The 17,998-nt window shown below is 42.9% G+C and overlaps 3 protein-coding genes across 8 annotated transcripts in view; 2 read left to right on the top strand and 1 right to left on the bottom strand.

The window, feature by feature from the left end:
- Positions 1–1,963, top strand: part of col4a2 (collagen, type IV, alpha 2) — a 100,742-nt gene extending 98,779 nt beyond the window's left edge. Inside the window, exon 47 of the mRNA XM_020461754.2 lies at positions 115–1,963. Coding sequence (XP_020317343.1) covers positions 115–369 — 255 coding nt within the window. The 3' untranslated portion in view covers positions 370–1,963. The remainder of the gene's footprint in view (positions 1–114) is intronic.
- LOC109871026 (ras-related protein Rab-20-like) lies at positions 1,227–12,118 on the bottom strand. Its single transcript, XM_020461785.2, has 2 exons — positions 11,119–12,118; positions 1,227–4,248 (listed from the first exon to the last, which is right to left on the bottom strand). The coding sequence occupies exons 1-2, from the start codon at positions 11,306–11,308 to the stop codon at positions 3,647–3,649; spliced, it is 792 nt and encodes a 263-aa protein (XP_020317374.1). The 5' UTR covers positions 11,309–12,118; the 3' UTR covers positions 1,227–3,646.
- Positions 11,623–17,859, top strand: naxd (NAD(P)HX dehydratase). Of its 6 annotated transcripts, XM_020461761.2 has the most exons (11): positions 12,199–13,256; positions 13,357–13,830; positions 14,047–14,194; positions 14,368–14,413; positions 14,497–14,585; positions 15,181–15,289; positions 15,392–15,442; positions 15,587–15,691; positions 15,755–15,875; positions 15,969–16,089; positions 16,449–17,859. In XM_020461761.2, the coding sequence occupies exons 1-11, from the start codon at positions 12,755–12,757 to the stop codon at positions 16,597–16,599; spliced, it is 1,917 nt and encodes a 638-aa protein (XP_020317350.1). In that variant the 5' UTR covers positions 12,199–12,754; the 3' UTR covers positions 16,600–17,859. The 6 variants fall into 6 exon arrangements, with proteins under 6 accessions (XP_031662123.1, XP_031662121.1, XP_031662120.1 ...); XM_031806263.1 differs by lacking the exons at positions 12,199–13,256; positions 13,357–13,830 and adding an exon at positions 11,623–11,768; XM_031806261.1 differs by lacking the exons at positions 12,199–13,256; positions 13,357–13,830 and adding an exon at positions 11,947–12,089.
- Positions 17,860–17,998: the final 139 nt, after the last annotated feature.

The raw sequence follows: 17,998 nt of genomic DNA, 5'->3' as shown, positions 1-17,998 counted from the left end.
TTCCTGTTCTAAGACAGTCTAAAGTGGCCTATTCTAGTCTCCTTTTCATCTTTATTGATCTGAAAACACAGGACATATGAAAGCAATCTCTTCCCCTCCCTCGTCTCCCCACAGCACACAGCAGCAGGTGACGAGGGCGGTGGTCAGTCTCTGTCGTCCCCTGGTTCCTGTCTGGAGGACTTCCGCACCACTCCCTTCATCGAGTGTAACGGGGCCAAAGGCACCTGCCATTACTTCGCCAACAAACACAGCTTCTGGCTCACGTCCATCGAACAGTCCTTCCAGGCAGAGCCTGCCTCCGAGACCCTGAAAGCAGGCCAGTTTCTCTCACGCATCAGCCGCTGTCAGGTCTGCATGAAGAACCTGTGACCTGGCTCTCACTTAGTCCCCTTTGACCCTGTGATGTAATTTCCTGTGACCGTTCCCCCCCACCAAACGCAATTCAGGTAGACATTACACTTAGGCACAGATCTAGGATTAGCTCACCCTCCCTAAATCTTAATCTTAGCCATAAAGGGGAGAACACAAAACAGACCTTAGATCAGCATCTTGTGATGACTGAAGGACTGTGTGAACGCTTCAAGTGGAGAGCAAGTGTCCTGTGGTGATAATTGGAAAAGAATCCCCGGCATGAAGTCAACAGCAATATGAAATATACATGTTAATGTTATTTTTAAATTGTTTGTCCTATTTGATATGGTGCTCTAACTTATTACCTCAGCTATGTTATATACAGTGCATTTAGAAAGTATTCAGACCCCTTCCCTTTTTCCACATTGTTACGTTACAACCTTATTGTAAAATGTATTAAATAAAACTAATTCCTAAGTCTACACACAATACCCCAAAATGGCAAAGCAAAAAGTTTACTTTTTTATTTTATTTTTAGATGTGCATTAAAAAACAAACCAAAAAAACAGAAGTACCGTATTTACGTAAGTATCCAGACCCTTTGCGATGAGTCTCTAAATTGATCTCAGGTGCATCCTGTTTCTACAACTTGATTGGAGTCCACATGTGGTAAATTCTGTTGATTGGACAGGATTTAGAAAGAAACACACCTGTCTATATAAGGCCCCACAGTTGACAGTGCATGTCAGAACAAAAACCAAGCCATGAGGTCAAAGGAATTGTCTGTAGAAACTCCCCAAATACAGGTGTGACAAGCTTGTAGTGTCTCCAGGCTGTACTGAGTAAAGGGTCTGAATACTCATGTAAAATGTCTGGGGGGGGGGGCAATTTTACTCCAGCTCTCCAATATAGTACTTTCCAGCTCATTGAAAGAATAATTAAATTACTTGTTTTAATTATTAATTTGATTGACAGCTTGATTGAAAGAATGTGTGTGAAATTGGAAAAAGTATACTATCCGTATGCACTGTACCAAACATGTTTAACTGACCCTACCAAGAACATACAGCTGAAAGAACCAAAGATGCCTGTGTACACACTGCTTCAGTTATCAATGAAGCTAATGATTGATAATATTGACTGTGTGTGTGTGCACTGCTTCAGTTATTTAGATTTAAGTGTGCTTACGTTTTATTCAGGTATACAGTAATGCCACGACACTAACACTGACCCTCTACCAATTGTAAATGAGGTTTAAGTGAGAAGAAATGCTCTTAACATTCAGTATTAATCTGCTTTACATCAAGTCTTCTCACATAACATTTATGCATCAAGAGGCCTTACAGTGCAAACTGTTTGTTAGCAATATATCAAGTGTATGTATCAATATATATATATAACCCTAATCTTACCCTAATCTTACATTCATATATTGTTTTGGTCACAAAATGCACTGATTTACGTTCCTACGTATATTTATATCCACTGAATGAACTTGATTTTTATGTTTCTCAGAACTAAAAATATATTTTGTAAAATTGGCCATGAGTTCGATGTGCTATGAATCCATTGTAATTGAGTCATAACAAAAATTAAAATGTTGTTTGTTATACTTCTGCTGGTGGTACATGCATTGACATTCTCACTTTAGCTCAAACAAACTATATCCCCCTATTTCTAAATGAGAATAATCTTTTATCGTATATTTGAACATATCAAACTTGTATCTTACACATATTGTAGTGTAGATTTGGTGCAAATTACATGAAAAAAGGAATCAGTAAAAAAAAAAAAAACATGCAACAGAACACACCTGATGCAAATGTAAAGTCTGATTGTTAAACACATTAAAACATCTTTATAATAGGATTAATTTACACAATTCAGTGTGGCCACCCTGGTAGTCAAACAATTACTGCTGTTGAACAATGCCATATGTAGCTAGGTTTCCATCCATTTGGTGACAAATTCTCATGTGAATATTCTAACCACGAAAAGAAAATCGGAATACTTTCTCACCCGTGGTGTGCTTTTACCAAACAGATTTGTTGCGGATAAAAATTAAAAATCTGTGCGTGATGACGTAGTGCACACAAAATATACTTTCGCTTAAATTTTCATTAAAACTATTGCGTTAAAATAGCAAATGTGCTACTCTGGTCTTGGCACGTGTGCTCTAACCAACAGCTCACAGAGACAGTGTGGGTAGGCTTAGTCTACGTGATGAGATTATGGATATTTTTATTGGTCAAACGGCAGTCAAGCATCGATAATCACGTCACACGGTCCTTTTCAATAAATATCAAGTGACATCTCTCTCATCACCATGCACTTTCACCACCCTGTAAAGTTCATCATAACTTATCTTATATGTAGCCTAATAAACTACGCTTTCCCGAGTCGTATTGGGGGACCACACACATCATATCGCGTGACTCCAAGTTTACTTCGATATGCTGGTTATTGTAACAATATCTGCGCATAAAGGCATTTCCAACTCTATTTCTCGCGCAATTAATTTCGCCGACAGAAAGATGCCACCATGTCAAACGAACAAATCTGTTGGCATTTATAAAACTGTACCGAAACGTCCTGTTTCCCTCACAGTTGTCCATCGTGGATGGAAACAAAGTTAGTGACATTCTCATTCCAAAACATGAACAAAAAGTCAATGATTGATTTATAAAACAGGTGAACTGTGTACCAGTAGTCTATCTCCCATATCCAGGTTGACATGTCATGCATCTTGCCCTAGAGCCAATAGATTGGCCACCTGCAAAGTCAAAATGGGCAATATTATAAAAATTCATGAAAACAAAAAAAATAGCTTTTTGCTCTTAATTTAAGGTTATGGTTAGCAGTGTGGTTCAGTTTAAAATAAGATTTTATGACTGTGGTTGCGCCAGCTAGTGACCACTCTGCTGAGAAGATTAATTACATAAAACGCTAACCTGCTCTACACATACAGAAATTCTGGCCTGAACTCAAGTCCATACAGAACCTCTCGAATATGTTTAAAATCCAAGAACGCCTTACTCCAGCTCTCCAATATAGTACTTTCCGGCTCATTGAAAGAATAATTAAATTACTTGTTTTAATTATTAATTTGATTGACAGCTTGATTGAAAGAATGTGTGTGCAGGTGTGTGTGTGTGTGTGTATATCAAACAGTCACCGCTGAAAATTCTCAGAATGTCCTGGGAGACCAATACAGAGATGACATGAACTCCTCTCTTTACGGTCAGTCTAAAACCCCCAAACAGTTTATCCATCCCTCCCCACCTACCCCTAATCCCTAGCAGCAGGCGGCCCTAGCCCGTTTTCCTGTCCCTTTGCACTCTTCCAGGTCCACGGTGGGCGATCCCTCTCTCTCAGTCCTCTTCTTGAGGACGGAGGGCAGCACCATGTCGAACAGCGTCTCAAACAGAGCGTCTACGTTGTAGCCTGTCTTGGCACTAGTCTCGAAGCACATCTTGTCCGCAGGCAGGCTGTTCGTCTCTTCCAGACCCTTGTATCTAAGGATCCTCCCATACAACGCCTCTGCGTCCTCCCGGCTCACCTGCTTGTTGACTGACACCCCTGACAGGGAGATGGGGGAGGCTGGAGGGGTGGGACAGGCAGAAGGCACCCTGGGCTCCCCAGTCCTCTCCCAGTCCCCCACTCTCTGGTCCGCTGTCAGGCCATCCTGGTTGGCTAGCAGCTGGGCCTGGTGGTCTGTGAGGTCAGCCTTGTTGCCCACGATGGCGTAGATGCAGTCATTATTGGCCGTGTCGGTGAGGGACAGGAAGCGCTCCTCCAGCTCAGCCAGGCTCTGCCAGTTGGTCACATCGTAGGTGAGGATGGCAGCAGCAGCGCCCCGGCAGTACATGGAGCCCAGCCCGTGGAACTGCTCCCGACCTGGGGGACACACAGGGAAGGATGACCAGAAAATGTTAGAAACACACTGGAGAGTAGATGCATACACATAATAATATAATGTTCTTATATAGACCAACGAACACCAAGTAATAACAATAATAAATTCCATTTAGCAGATGCTTTTAACCAAAAGGACTTAGTCATGCGTGCATACATTTTTTACATATGGGTGATCCCGGGAATCAATCCCACTATCTTAGCGTTGCAGGCGCCATGCTCTACCAAGTGAGCTATAAAAGGTAAACTAACCACAGACAAAAAAAAAGGCACAAGTTTAAAAAGAATGGGCTTCCAAACTACAGGTAGCCTATAGCCTACATATTACAAAAGGGAGAGGGGGGGAGATATAGAGGCAGCGAGAGAAAGAGAGCGAGAGTGTCAGTAGCCAAAAAACAGAAGCAGCCATTGTTGTAGAATAAAGCAAAAGCTCTTCAGTGTGTGTGTGTGTGTGTGTTTCAGTACAGCAATCTCATCTGGGAGCCTTTGTGCAAGTGTGGAGTGTGTGAGAGAGCTCTTTGTTCCCAGTGTTTAGAACATCAGCAGCCAAATATGTTCAGAAATCCCGGGAACCTTTGAACTAGGTCCAAATTAAATGTTTCAGAGGTCGTAAGATATCTAATTACAAACCTTAGGCCTTACTATCCAGAAGTAACTTGCCTGATATATAACCCACCAAATAAGGAGAGCCGAGCTAAAGTCTAGTTTATGCTGACACATCCACTTTCCTGGGATCAACAGAGTTTGAGGAAGATGTTGTTTGAGGGTAGAGTGTCGTTGTGGGGCAGCAGGGCTAGGGTCCTATTCTGCACAGAAACAGCCAGGATGTGGCAGTGTCATAAACAGGAGATGATACATCTGTAGGGAGGAGGGCCAGTCAGGAAGACATGTGCTAGTTAGGGATATGACTCGACACTTCAGGGTTATATTAGGTCCAGTAAATGGGTGGGAGGTTGAAGCATATGCGGTCACCCCAAACCCCCTCCTCACGACGCAGTCTTCATGTCATGTGACTTAAGGGCTACAGACGACGGCAGCCACCGGCTCCTGGCTCTATAACTTCCATAGGAAGTTGATCCACCTACCACTGAAACAGCCATTGGTTGAAGTGAGACAATGTAAGTAGTATGTGTTGGGAAGTAGGCCTAGGTCTATGTAGGCTACTGTTTACTAAAAAGCTAACCCTCCCCAATAGTCATAGGAATTCAAGTAAGCAGTGAAATAAATCAGAGTTGAAACTCCCATAGAGAATAAGGAACCAATACCGTGGCTGTTTGACAATGGTATTTTCTGTTCTGTTCCGCTTTCATTTGCTTAGTTTCTGATACTATAGACTTTTCTGATATTCATTCCTTGCATTCAATTACAATACAGGGGGAAAAAAACACCTCTGGTTTCCATGATTGCAGAATCAGATGTTACACTAGTATGGGTAGAGCATGATGTATAGCATGATGTCTGGCCGGAATTGGAGGATTTCTGGGAAATTACAACAATGTCTGAGCCCTACTATATACTGCAAATCATTCACTTACAAGGCTCATAACCCCTTCCCCAAGAACTTCGGACTTGATTGTGCAATCATAATACTTCCTATTTTAACCTGTGATGTGGACATAGCAGGCAACAGCATACTGCTGAGAGGTCATGGGGATAAGAAGCAGGGACGGGAAATTGTGTTTTGGTGACTCAGGGGTTTTTCTATCTTTCTGGAGTTAAGCCCCCTCATGCTTTTGACAATGGTGTGCAAAGCAAACACACTCGTTTTAGCATTTGGTCACCAGTTTCTTACAGTAAGTCAACCAAAATAATGTAGCATGTGTCTTATAAACAATTCACCTTTCTTTCAGCTGCTGTGATTTTAGTTCATTTTGAGAAATGTTTACCCAAGTTCAAAGGACTGATATATCCCAACCGCTCATCTCACCAGTTATTATAGAGTATCAGAAAGTGCCCATTTGATACAGATGACCAAAACAATGCATATCATTACTTCCAGGTTACAACCTCCAATGAGGCGAGGGCTTTAGCCCCACAAGTGTGCCAATCAGGATTTCAAAAACACTGAATGTCGAGATTAGGCCTAGGCCTGTGTCTTTCTGAAAATTAGGTCTAATAACACAAAACCTAATTAATTGAAACTCTGGTCAATGCAATATTGCATATACAGTTGAAGTCAAAGTTTACATACACCTTTGCCAAATACATTTAAACTCAGTTTTTCACAATTCCTGACGTTTAATCCTAGTAAAAGATTCCCTGTTTTAGGTCAGTTAGGATCACCACTTTATTTTAAGAATGTGAAATGTCAGAATAAGAGTAGAGAGCTTTTATTTCTTTCAACACATTCCCAGTGGGTCAGAAGTTTACATACACTCAATTAGTATTTGGTAGCATTGCCTATAAATTGTTTAACTTGGGTCAAATGGTTCAGGTAGCCATTCACAAGCTTCCCACAATAAGTTGTATGAATTTTAGCCCATTCCTCCTGACAGAGCTGGTGTAACGGAGTCAGGTTTGTAGTTCTCCTTGCTCACACATTTTTTCAGTTCTGCCCACACATTTTCTATAGGATTGAGGTCAGGGCTCTGTAATGGCCATTCCAATACCTAGACTTTGTTGTCCTTAAGCCATTTTGCCACAACTTTGTAAGTATGCTTGGGGTCATTGTCCATTTGGAAGACCCATTTGCAACCAAGCTTTAACTTCCTGACTGATGTCTTGAGATGTTGCTTCAATATATCCACATAGTTTCCTCCCTCATTATGCCATCTATTTTGTGAAGTGCACCAGTCCCTCCTGCAGCACACCCACAACATGATGCTGCCACCCCCGTGCTTCACGGTTGGGATGGTGTTCTTCAGCTTGCAAGCCTCCCCCTTCTTCCTCCAAACGATGGTCATTATGGCCAAACAGTTATATTTTTGTTTCATCAGACCAGAGGACATTTCTCCAAAAAGTACAATCTTTTTATTTATTTTATTTCACCTTTAGTTAACCAGGTCGGCTAGTTCTCATTTGCAAAGCAGTTTGACACATACAACAACACAGAGTTACACATGGAATAAACAAACATACAGTCAATAATACTGTATATATACTTGTTCTACTGTATGTGCAAATGAGGTAGGATAAGGGAGGTAAGGCAATACATAGGCCATGGTGGCGAAGTAATTACAATATAGCAATTAAACACTGGAATTGTAGATGTGCAGAAGATGAATGTGCAAGTAGAGATACTGGGGTGCAAAGGAGCAAGATACATAGATAAATACAGTATGGGGATGAGGTAATTGGATGGGCTATTTACAGATGGGCTATGTAAAGGTGCAGTGATCTGTGAGCTGCTCTGACAGCTGGTGCTTAAAGCTAGTGAGGGAGATATGAGTCTCCAGCTTCAGTGATTTTTGCAGTTAGTTCCAGTCATTGGCAGCAAAGGTCTGGAAGGAAAGGCGGCCAAAGGAAGAATTGCCTTTGGGGGTGACCAGTGGGATATACCTGCTGGAGCGCGTGCTACGGGTGGGTGCTGCTATGCTGACCAGTGAGCTGAGATAAGGCAGAGCTTTACCTAGCAGAGACTTGTAGATTACCTGGAGCCAGTGGGTTTGGTCATGAGTATGAAGCGAGGGCCAGCCTACGAGAGTGTACAGGTCGCAGTGGTGGGTAGTATATGAGGCTTTGGTGACAAAACAGATGGCACGGTGATAGACTGCATCCAATTTGTTGAGTAGCGAGTAGGAGGCTATTTTGTAGATGACATCGCCGAAGTCGAGGATCGGTAGGATGGTCAGTTTTACGAGGGTATGTTTGGCAGCATGAGTGAAGGATGCTTTGTTGAGTAATAGGAAGTCGATTTAAATTTGGATTGGAGACGCTTAATGTGAGTCTGGAAGGAGAGTTTACAGTCTACCCAGACACCTAGGTATTTGTAGTTGTCCACATATTCTAAGTCAGAACCGTCCAGAGTAGTGATGCTGGACGGGCGGGCAGGTGCAGGCAGCGATCGGTTGAAGAGCATGCATTTAGTTTTACTTGCATTTAAGAACAGTTGGAGGCCACGGAAGGAGAGTTGTATGGCATTGAAGCTCGTCTGGAGGTTAGTTAACACAGTGTCCAAAGAAGGGCCAGAGGTATACAGAATGGTGTTGTCTGCATAGAGGTGGATCAGAGAATCACCAGCAGCAAGAGCGACATAGTTGATGTATACAGAGAAGAGAGTTGGCCTGAGAATTGAACCCTGTGGCACCCCCATAGAGACTGCCAGAGGTCCGGACAACAGGCCCTCTAATTTGACATACTGAACTCTATCAGAGAAGTAGTTGGTGAACCAGGCGAGACAATCATTTGAGCAACCAAGGTTGTTGAGTCTGCCAATAAGAATGTGGTGATTGACAGAGTCGAAAGCCTTGGCCAGGTCGATGAATACGGCTGCACAGTAATGTCTCTTATCGATGTCTGTTATGATATCGTTCAGGACCTTGAGCGTGGCTGAGGTGCACCCATGACCAGCTCTGAAACTAGATTGCATAGCGGAGAAGGTATGGTGGGATTCGAAATGGTCGGTAATCTGTTTGTTAACTTGGCTTTCGAAGACCTTAGAAAGGCAGGGTAGGATAGATATAGGTCTGTAGCAGTTTGGGTCTAGAGTGTCTCCCCTTTGAAGAGGGGGATGACCGCGGCAGCTTTCCAATCTATGGGAATCTCAGATGATTGAACAGGCTAGTAATAGGGGTTGCAACAATTTCGGCAGATCATTTTAGAAAGAGAGGGTCCAGATTGTCTGGCCCAGCTTATTTGTAGGGGTCCAGATTTTGTAGCTCTTTCAGAACATCAGCTATCTGGATTTGGGTGAAGGAGAAATGGGGAGGCTTGGGCGAGTTGCTGTGGGGGGGTGGAGGGCTGTTGATCGGGAAAAAGCTAGCCTTAGCTTTCCTAACTGCCTGTGTATATTGGTTCCTAACTTCCCTGAAAAGTTGCATATCACGGGGGCTATTCGATGCAAATGCAGAACGCCACAGGATATTTTTGTGCTGGTCAAGGGCCGCACATTGTCCCCATGTGCAGTAGCAAAGCATAATCAGGCTTTTTTATGGCGATTTTGGAGTAGTGGCTTCTTCCTTGCTGAACGGCCTTTCAGGTTATGTCGATATAGGACTCGTTTTACTGTGGATATAGATACTTTTGTACCCATTTCCTCCAGCATCTTCACAAGGTCCTTTGCTGTTGTTCTGGGATTGATTTGCACTTTTCGCATCAAAGTATGTTCATCTCTAGGAGACAGAATGCGTCTCCTTCTTGAGAGGTATGACAGCTGCGTGGTCCCATGGTGTTTAAACTTGAGTACTATTGTTTGTACAGATGAACGTGGTACCTTCAGGCATTTGGAAATTGCTCCCAAGGATGAACCAGACTTGTGGAGACCTACAATTTTTTGGGCTGATTTCTTTTGACTTTGCCATGATGTCAAGCAAAGAGGCACCGAGGTTGAAGGTAGGCCTTGAAATACATCCACAGGTACACCTCCAATTGACTCAAATGATGTTAATTAGCCCATCAGTAGCCTCTGAAGCCATGACATAATTTTCTGGAATTTTCCAGGCTGTTTAAAGGCACAGTCAACTTAGTGTATGTAAACTTCTGACCCACTGGAATTGTGATAGTGATTTATAAGTGAAATAATCTGTCTGTAAACAATTTTGGAAAAATTACTTGTGTCATGCACAAAGTAGATGTCCTAACAGACTTGCCAAAACTGTAGTTTGTTAACAAGAAATTTGTGGAGTGGTGGAAAAACACATTTCAATGACTCCAATCTAAGTGTATGTAAACTTCCGACTTCAACTGTACATTAGTCGTCATTATGTTGACTTGATTGTCTCCCTTTCATCACCCCTCATACCAACCAGTTTTTTTTTTAAATATGGTAATAATCAACAGTGTTGGCTGTTGGGGATTGCCCCCAGCCCAATATCTAACACCAGATCTGGAAGGATACAGCCCTTGATCATGACTTTCAGTTCGATTACATTACACATAAGAGTCACTGGATGAAGGAGTCTTCTGTAGGGGATGTTTTGTTAAGCGTTGCGGCGCATCACTTGCGGCATGGTTTTGGAAGCATAAGTTGCTTATCTTTCATATCAGTGAGAAAAAAGGTTCAACAGAACATGTAAAGTGGTTAAACAGAACATGTAAGGTCCTTGGACTAAGGAGTAATGTTAGGCTCCTTTAGTCCAATGTTGGCCTAAGAAGGATATAGCCTTACCCTTGGTGGATGGAATAAATATAGAGATACATAATGTGATGTTATTGTCCCTGAACATCTTGAACCTTGAAAATGTGCAACATCATAAAGTTTTAGTGTAGCACTATATAAAATCATGTGATATGACCTCATCCACAGTGCCAACTAGAATTTGAGATGGGTTTTGTAGAATAGACCAATTTCAGATTGACCATGATTTAATGGCAATTTAACTGCATCTGTACCATATGACCTAGTCCAACATAATAGTAATCAACTTGTCCAACATCTGTAATTCTTGTCCAGTAGCCCATTTAACCTGGTAGGCCAGATCACTAATCTGATCTGGCCACAGTCGCATGAAAGGGACTGTCCTTGCCAAGCAACCCTCAGGTGGTGGAGTCACATACTCTCCACAGGTAAACACAGTGGAAATCAACAACAGAGCTGACCCTTGTAAAGTGACAAAGGTTACTCAGGCTACACTGATTATTACACGTGTGGGGCCCTACTCCAAACAGGCTGTGGATATTAAAACAATGAGGAAAATAACGTAAGACCTACGATAAACGAGACCTACTTATAACAGTCAATAATGAACACCTTACCAGCAGTGTCCCAAATTGAGATATTGTAGGGTCCCCACTGTTTGAGGAAAAACGCCCCTCCGACGGTGCTCATGGTGTCTTTAAACTTCCTATCCATGTACCTGTGGAGCAGTGAGGTCTTCCCAACGTTCATGTCACCCAGAATGACAACCTTGACATCGGGCTTCCTCATCTTGGAAAGCTCGGGCATGGTTATTGCCCCGCTCCGCTCGGCAGCCTTCCTCAGCCGTGTAGCAGACACACTCCAAACTAACTTTGCTTTACTTTCCTTTAGTTTACGGATAAAGAGCAATGTAGGTACAGATTGCCATTAAAAAACATAGCTACTTAACATAAACAGATTAAAACACACATACATCGTCCTTGGTCTTCGATATTACTCAAGCGATTATCAATACGATCTAACAAGCACGACTAATCGGAAGAACACCGATCTTCCCTCTCTCATCCACTTATTGAAAGTGAATTTCAAAGTTGTGGTAAAACCGGAAGTTGATTTAAACACTTGGGGAGGTTCGATACATGAGATGCACTTGATTTAGCTCGAATTGCGCTCCTTGAGGGCACCACTGCGCGCAGGAGAGCAAATCGAGCAAACCTGTTTATTGCTAACATTTAGACGAGACAGGTGATGAGCTGCTAGTAACAATGTAAGTGTAACATTCGACTTTTCAATTACGTAAACAAATTACAACTCAATAGGACATTCAATATCCTATGTAGAATGGACGTCTATCTGTGAACTTTACCCTATATTAAATTGCATAAAGTACCTCTGCTTCTTTAAGAGTTTAAAAAACCAATCAGATTCCAGTGTCATATCACAGATAGAACAATCTTTGGTGAGTTTGGTCATATCTCCTCGCCAATCCACTTCCTGTTTTGGTTTGGGCTCATTTTAGCAGCTTTCATGATCCCAGTGACGCGTCTCTCTATCCTATTTTCAGCAGTAACGCACAGTTCGTGCCTAGGTAAGACCTGTCAGTGTGAGTGCGCGCTGTCTGTGACACCTAATACCACTGTTTATCTAGTGGCACTAAATAGGCTCGCAAGGGCATGTCAGAATCATGCAAAATGGAAGTTGGATGGTTGTATTTTGCCTCGGTACTGTTGCGCTGACGATTATTGTAACACTTCTGTATCTAAACGAGGAAGGTATAGTAAAAACAACAAATACTGTACTTTAACATTACACCCCTGGCACTATAATTGTATAAATCACAATAATCACTGAATTAATTTAGTTCCTTTAGGACCCAGCAGAGCTCCTCGGTGTCTATCCCTGTGATGTAGTACACATTCTGCCCCTGACGTTTGTGTTGTGGTGTACTGGTAGGGATATATAATCATTAAGCTTTGCAGACTGTGGGACACACTAATCTCCATTATATGAAAGTGTATTGTCTGAAACTCAACACCAGGCTGCTGAATGTGCGCCTTCCATGTCTAGGTAAATTGTTACCTGGTATCAATCTCAATCTGAATGTCGAGCTTCGAGGTTTGATGCAGGCTGTTGCTAGCTAGCTAGATAGCTAACGTTAGGACATTTCACTAGCATAATTGCTAGCTAACTTTTTTTGGTTTTCAAACTTCTGCATGCTTTAAAATATCAATCACATTGAACTCGCACCTAATTATGCTCGCCATTTCAACACGGGGCTTTCTGTGGTCTGATGTCGAGACCAGAACCTTGCTTAACATCTGGGGCGAGCAAGACATCCAGACAGCGTTGGATGGAAACTTCAGAAACAGTCATGTCTACCGCGACGTCGCCCGAAGGTTGGGAGAGATGGGGTTCGAAAGAACCCCAGAGCAGTGTAGGGTGCGAATCAAAAGCCTGAAAAGGCAGTTCCTCCTGGCCAAGGAGGGCAACCTGAGGAACAATGGACAATACCACAAGATCTGCAAATTCTACGATGCCATGGAGAGGATCCTGAGCAGCCGTCCCCAGATTGACCCCCAGGAGCTGCTAGACAGTGGGGCTGTGGGGGATGAGACCATGGATGGGACAGAGGAGGAAGAGGACACAGACCCTCCACAGCACCCATACCTGGAGAGCACAGGGGAATGCTCCTATCCAGAGACCCAAGTGAAGATGGAATACCCTCCCATCCCTATCCCTGTGACCGTTGGAAATGGTTAGTGCCATTTATATGGCATGTTGTTACATTGTTATCATATTGTATGCAGATACTACCACAGTCACAGCCCTCAACCTTAATCCACTTTCCTCCACAGGCACCACAGTCAGACAGACCAGCAGCAGCCAGTCAGCTAGTGGGCCGTCCTCCAGCCGACCCAAGCGGCCCAAGAAGCGGCACGCCGACCTGCCCCTGGACAGTCTGATGGAGCGATTCCTGGAGCAGAGTGCTGAGGCCGAGCAGAGCTTCTACCAGTTGGAGGAGCAGCGTCTCCAGGTCGAGGACCGGCGACGAGAGGCTGAACATGCCCGCGAGCTCCACATGCTCCAGGTGTTGGGACAGATGTTCTCCAGCATCGCTACCAGAAACCCTGTCGCCCCCGCAACCACAGCAATGCCGCCTGCTCGGAATACCATGGAGTCTACCATGCAGCCCGGTGTGCCGATGTCCGCCTCCAGCCATATGATGCGTGGTCGTTCGTGTCACCTCCGAGTCCGCTCGCCCCAATCCCAGGCTGAGTGGCCCAGCTACCACACTCAGCCACAGTCCAAAGCAGGTTCTCAGACTTTAGGTATTCACTTCTCTCACTCAGTTGGCCTGTGTTTGAGCAATGGCCAGCCCTGGTGAGACTGCCTGTCGAAAAGCAGCTCAAACAGAACTGAATAATGCGGAAACAGATGCACAAAGATGTCTAAGCCTAAAAGCACACACAACACACAAGCAGCTAGTGCAGGGAAGCTACACATTTTAAGGAGAACTCTGAATACTTCTCTCTTTTCTTTCTCAGTCATCGAGCGCTCCTTCTCCCTTGGGACAGCCGCACGCACAGGCATGGATGATATCCTTCCACTGGTGAAAAATATAGTCCCTCCATTGACATCTAAAAAGCACAAAGGCCAAGACGGGCGGATTGGGATTATTGGGGGATGTCAAGAGTAAGTGACCCAACCCACCTCCACCATCAACTTTGACTTCTAAATGAAGATTTTCTACCTTATACCAATATTGTGTGAGGTAACCAAAGTAATTTACAATTTTTCTCTCCTCTTCTTTATGTCCTTTCATTCCATCCACCCTTCCTTCTGACAATTGTTCTTGTCATGGTAAGGTATACAGGAGCTCCGTACTTTGCTGCTATTTCTGCATTGAAAGTGGTAAGCACACAGTAGCTTTATTGGTTCTGTTTAATTTGTTCTCTGCTGGAGACATTGATATGATAAAACCTGTCACTTCTTAGGGGGCCGACCTGTCACACGTGTTCTGCACTAAAGACGCAGCGATAGTGATCAAATCCTACAGTCCGGAGCTCATAGTTCATCCTGTGCTGTAAGTTACATCTTAAAAGCCAATGTATACACTGACAAGCCAATGTATACACCTTCCTAATATTGAGTGGCACCCCCTTTTGCCCTTAGAACAGCCTCAATTTGCCTGGGCATGGACTCTACAAGGTGTCGAAAGCGTTCCACAGGAATGCTGGCCCATGTTGACTCCAATGCTTCCCACAGTTGTATCAAGTTGGCTGGATGTTCTTTGGGTGGTTGTCCATTCTTGATAGAGGGGAAACTGTTGAGTGTGAAACACCCAGCAACATTGCAGTTCTTGACACCCTCAAACCGGTGTGCTTGGCACCTGCTACCACTTCAATATTTTGTCTTGCCCATTCATCTGAATGGCGCACACACACACAATCCATGTCTTAATTGTGTCAAGGCTTAAAAATACTTATTTAGCCTGTCTCCCTCCTTAATCTATACTGATTGAAGTCGATTTAACAAGTGACATCAATAAGGGATCATAGACTGACCAGATGAATCCCGGTGAAAGCTATGTCATTGAAATGGCAGATGTTCCTAATGTTTTGTACACTCAGTGTTTGTAAACAGTGTGTATATGATGTTGATGATAACTGTGTACATAGGGACAGCCCCAATGCAGTGGAGGAGATAGAGAAATGGCTCCCCAGACTCCATAGCCTGGTGGTGGGACCGGGGCTAGGCAGAGACGACAAGCTGCTGAAAAACGCCAAGGCATGTGGGACACTGAATATAAATATATACACACACACAGTCAATTTTAGATTAGACAGTCCACATGATATTACCAATGTTCTTATGAGTCTTTTTCTTTAGGAAGTAATTGAGAAGTCCAAAGCAAGAGATATCCCTATAGTTATTGATGCAGTAAGTACTGTACACACAACCAATTTTTGCTTTGGTAGTAGATAAAAAAAAAAAAATAAAAAAAAAAATATATATATATATATATATATATATATATATATATATTACAAGGATGTTCAGTGATTGTGTGTGTTCCACCAATAGGATGGGCTGTGGCTGGTTGCTCAGCAGCCATCAGTCATCCAAGGGTACCAGAAGGGCATCCTGACTCCCAACTACATGGAGTTCACCCGGTTGTATGAGGCTATGGTGAGTCTGCCAGTGCTAGCGCAGTGTGTGTGTTTGTTCATTATTAACCCTCTGTGTTTTCAGTACCATGAGCCTCTGGATAGCAGTGACCATCAGAGGAGTGCCATGGAGCTCAGTGTTGCCATGGGCAACCTGACCGTGGTGCTCAAGGGGGAGGAAGACCTAATCACCGACGGTAACAAGGGTTAGTGTTACAAACACACACAGCTACTCTCAGTAAGTGCTACACTCACAAATATTCCTGTAAAAAATCTGACAGTGTTTCTGTGGTGTCCAGTCATCTTGTGCAGACAGGAGGGCAGCGGGCGGCGGTGTGGGGGGCAAGGAGACCTCCTATCTGGCTCTCTGGGAGTGCTGGCACACTGGGCATACGCCTCCTCAGCAGACATGACCAAAAGGTACCATATTTATCTCATCATTTTGTGATTAAACACTGACACGACCAAAATGAATATAGCTTTATGATAACATATCGTTGCTCTATGATGAAAAACCTCGTCATTCAATTTTCATGTATTGAAAGCAGTAACTTTCATCAATGTGCTCCAAACATTTGACTCTAGGACCAAGAACATTTATTCAAAATATCTTCTGAAGTTAGTATGTTTTGTTAATTGTAAACGAAAGCAATTTTTTTCCATTTCCTGAATTTAAAAAAATGTTTTTGTAGCATATGTAACCTTGTTGGTCTAATTTGAAAGTGTATTCGTCATTAATCTAACTGTTATGTATTCTCCAATCTCTTCTTCTGCCTAAGTGTGAACCCATCAGTGGTGGCAGCTTTTGGGGCCTGTTCTCTGACCAGACAGTGTAACAAACAGGCCTTTCACAAACATGGCCGAGCCACCACCACCACAGACATGATCCAGGAGATCAGCTCTGCCTTCAAAAAACTATTTGAGAGCTGAGAACAGTCTATCGGAGCAGAGTCCAAGATAAACTCACATACATATGTACTGTACATACCTTTGTATATATAGTGTATGTGGACACCCCTTCAAATGAGTGAATTTGGCTATTTCAGCAACACCGTTGCTGACAGGTATATAAAACCGAGCACACTGCCAGGCAATCTCCATAGACTAACATTGGCAGTAGAATGGCCTTACTGAAGAGCGTGGCACCGTCATAGGATGCCACCCTCCCAACAAGTCGGTTCATCAAATTTCAGTTTGACGAACAGGTGTCCACATACTTTTGGTCATGTAGTGTACTGTACATGTATACATAAAGTATTACATTCATACACACAAACAACCCTTTCTTCCATGGGAATCCAACTATCAATGTAGCTCGTCTTTACCTCAGACAGAAAAGCTAAAGCCCGGAAGTGAATCCGATTGCGCCTGTCGACAATGTGCCATTTAAAGGTAGTTTCCGATTGAGTCAACATTTGCATCGTTTTACCATGAATGCAATATTCACGAGTGCGGTAACATTGCCTTTAAAAGCTGCATTGTTGACAACCCTCGATCGGATTGAGTTAATAAGAAATAATTCACACAAAAAAGAATGACTCCAACATATGAAACCACTTCTAGCATAGCCACAGGAAGATGTTTGGGAGTGCTGCACTTTTTTTTGCCCACGCTACAGAAGGCTATATCGGTTCGCTAATGCGGACTAGTAAAGGCCCAGTGCGGTACTTTAGTGAAAAAACTAAATAAAAAAATGCATTAATTAACTACTACTTCCCACTGGTATGACTTGTAGTTTATTTGTGCTCAATAAGCTATAGACCTTGATTATTCTTTTTTACATTGATGAATTAATTTTGGCTATGTTGTCTCTCATACACTGGACCCATTGAAACAAAAAATGACAATGCAATATCTCCTTTACACTGGAATCTTATTTTCTATGTGTCTCCTTTGCTATTCAAAAAAGTGTGAAAGCCAGCACTTCATAATTAATGGGTCACATGAGGGTGAGCTGAGATTACACACCTTAATATCAGACTACCCAATGTACACATACTGTAACACACTGAGCAATACCTGGTGAAAGTTAGAGAATACAATTATTTAGAATCTGTGATTTGTTTCCAGACAGTTAATCATATTACATAATGACATTCCTGTCTTTACTGTCATCAATAATATAATCTAAGTGATTATGTGTTGTCTCCTGTTTTTGTCAACCACCCTATATTAAAATGTTGGAGTTCACTTATTTTGTATGTCTTTACTCTTCATCGGTCGCTTTTTCAGTCTTCTATCTCCCTAACAGTGTAGTAGAGAGTTGGTATATAACGTATCAATGTCTGTCTTGCTCAAACAGTACGAACATGTGCAACTGTAACTAGCT

Source organism: Oncorhynchus kisutch, linkage group LG26 (genome assembly GCF_002021735.2).
Source record: "Oncorhynchus kisutch isolate 150728-3 linkage group LG26, Okis_V2, whole genome shotgun sequence".
Classification (NCBI taxonomy): Eukaryota; Metazoa; Chordata; class Actinopteri; order Salmoniformes; family Salmonidae; genus Oncorhynchus; species Oncorhynchus kisutch.
This window is presented reverse-complemented; position numbering and strand designations above follow the sequence as displayed.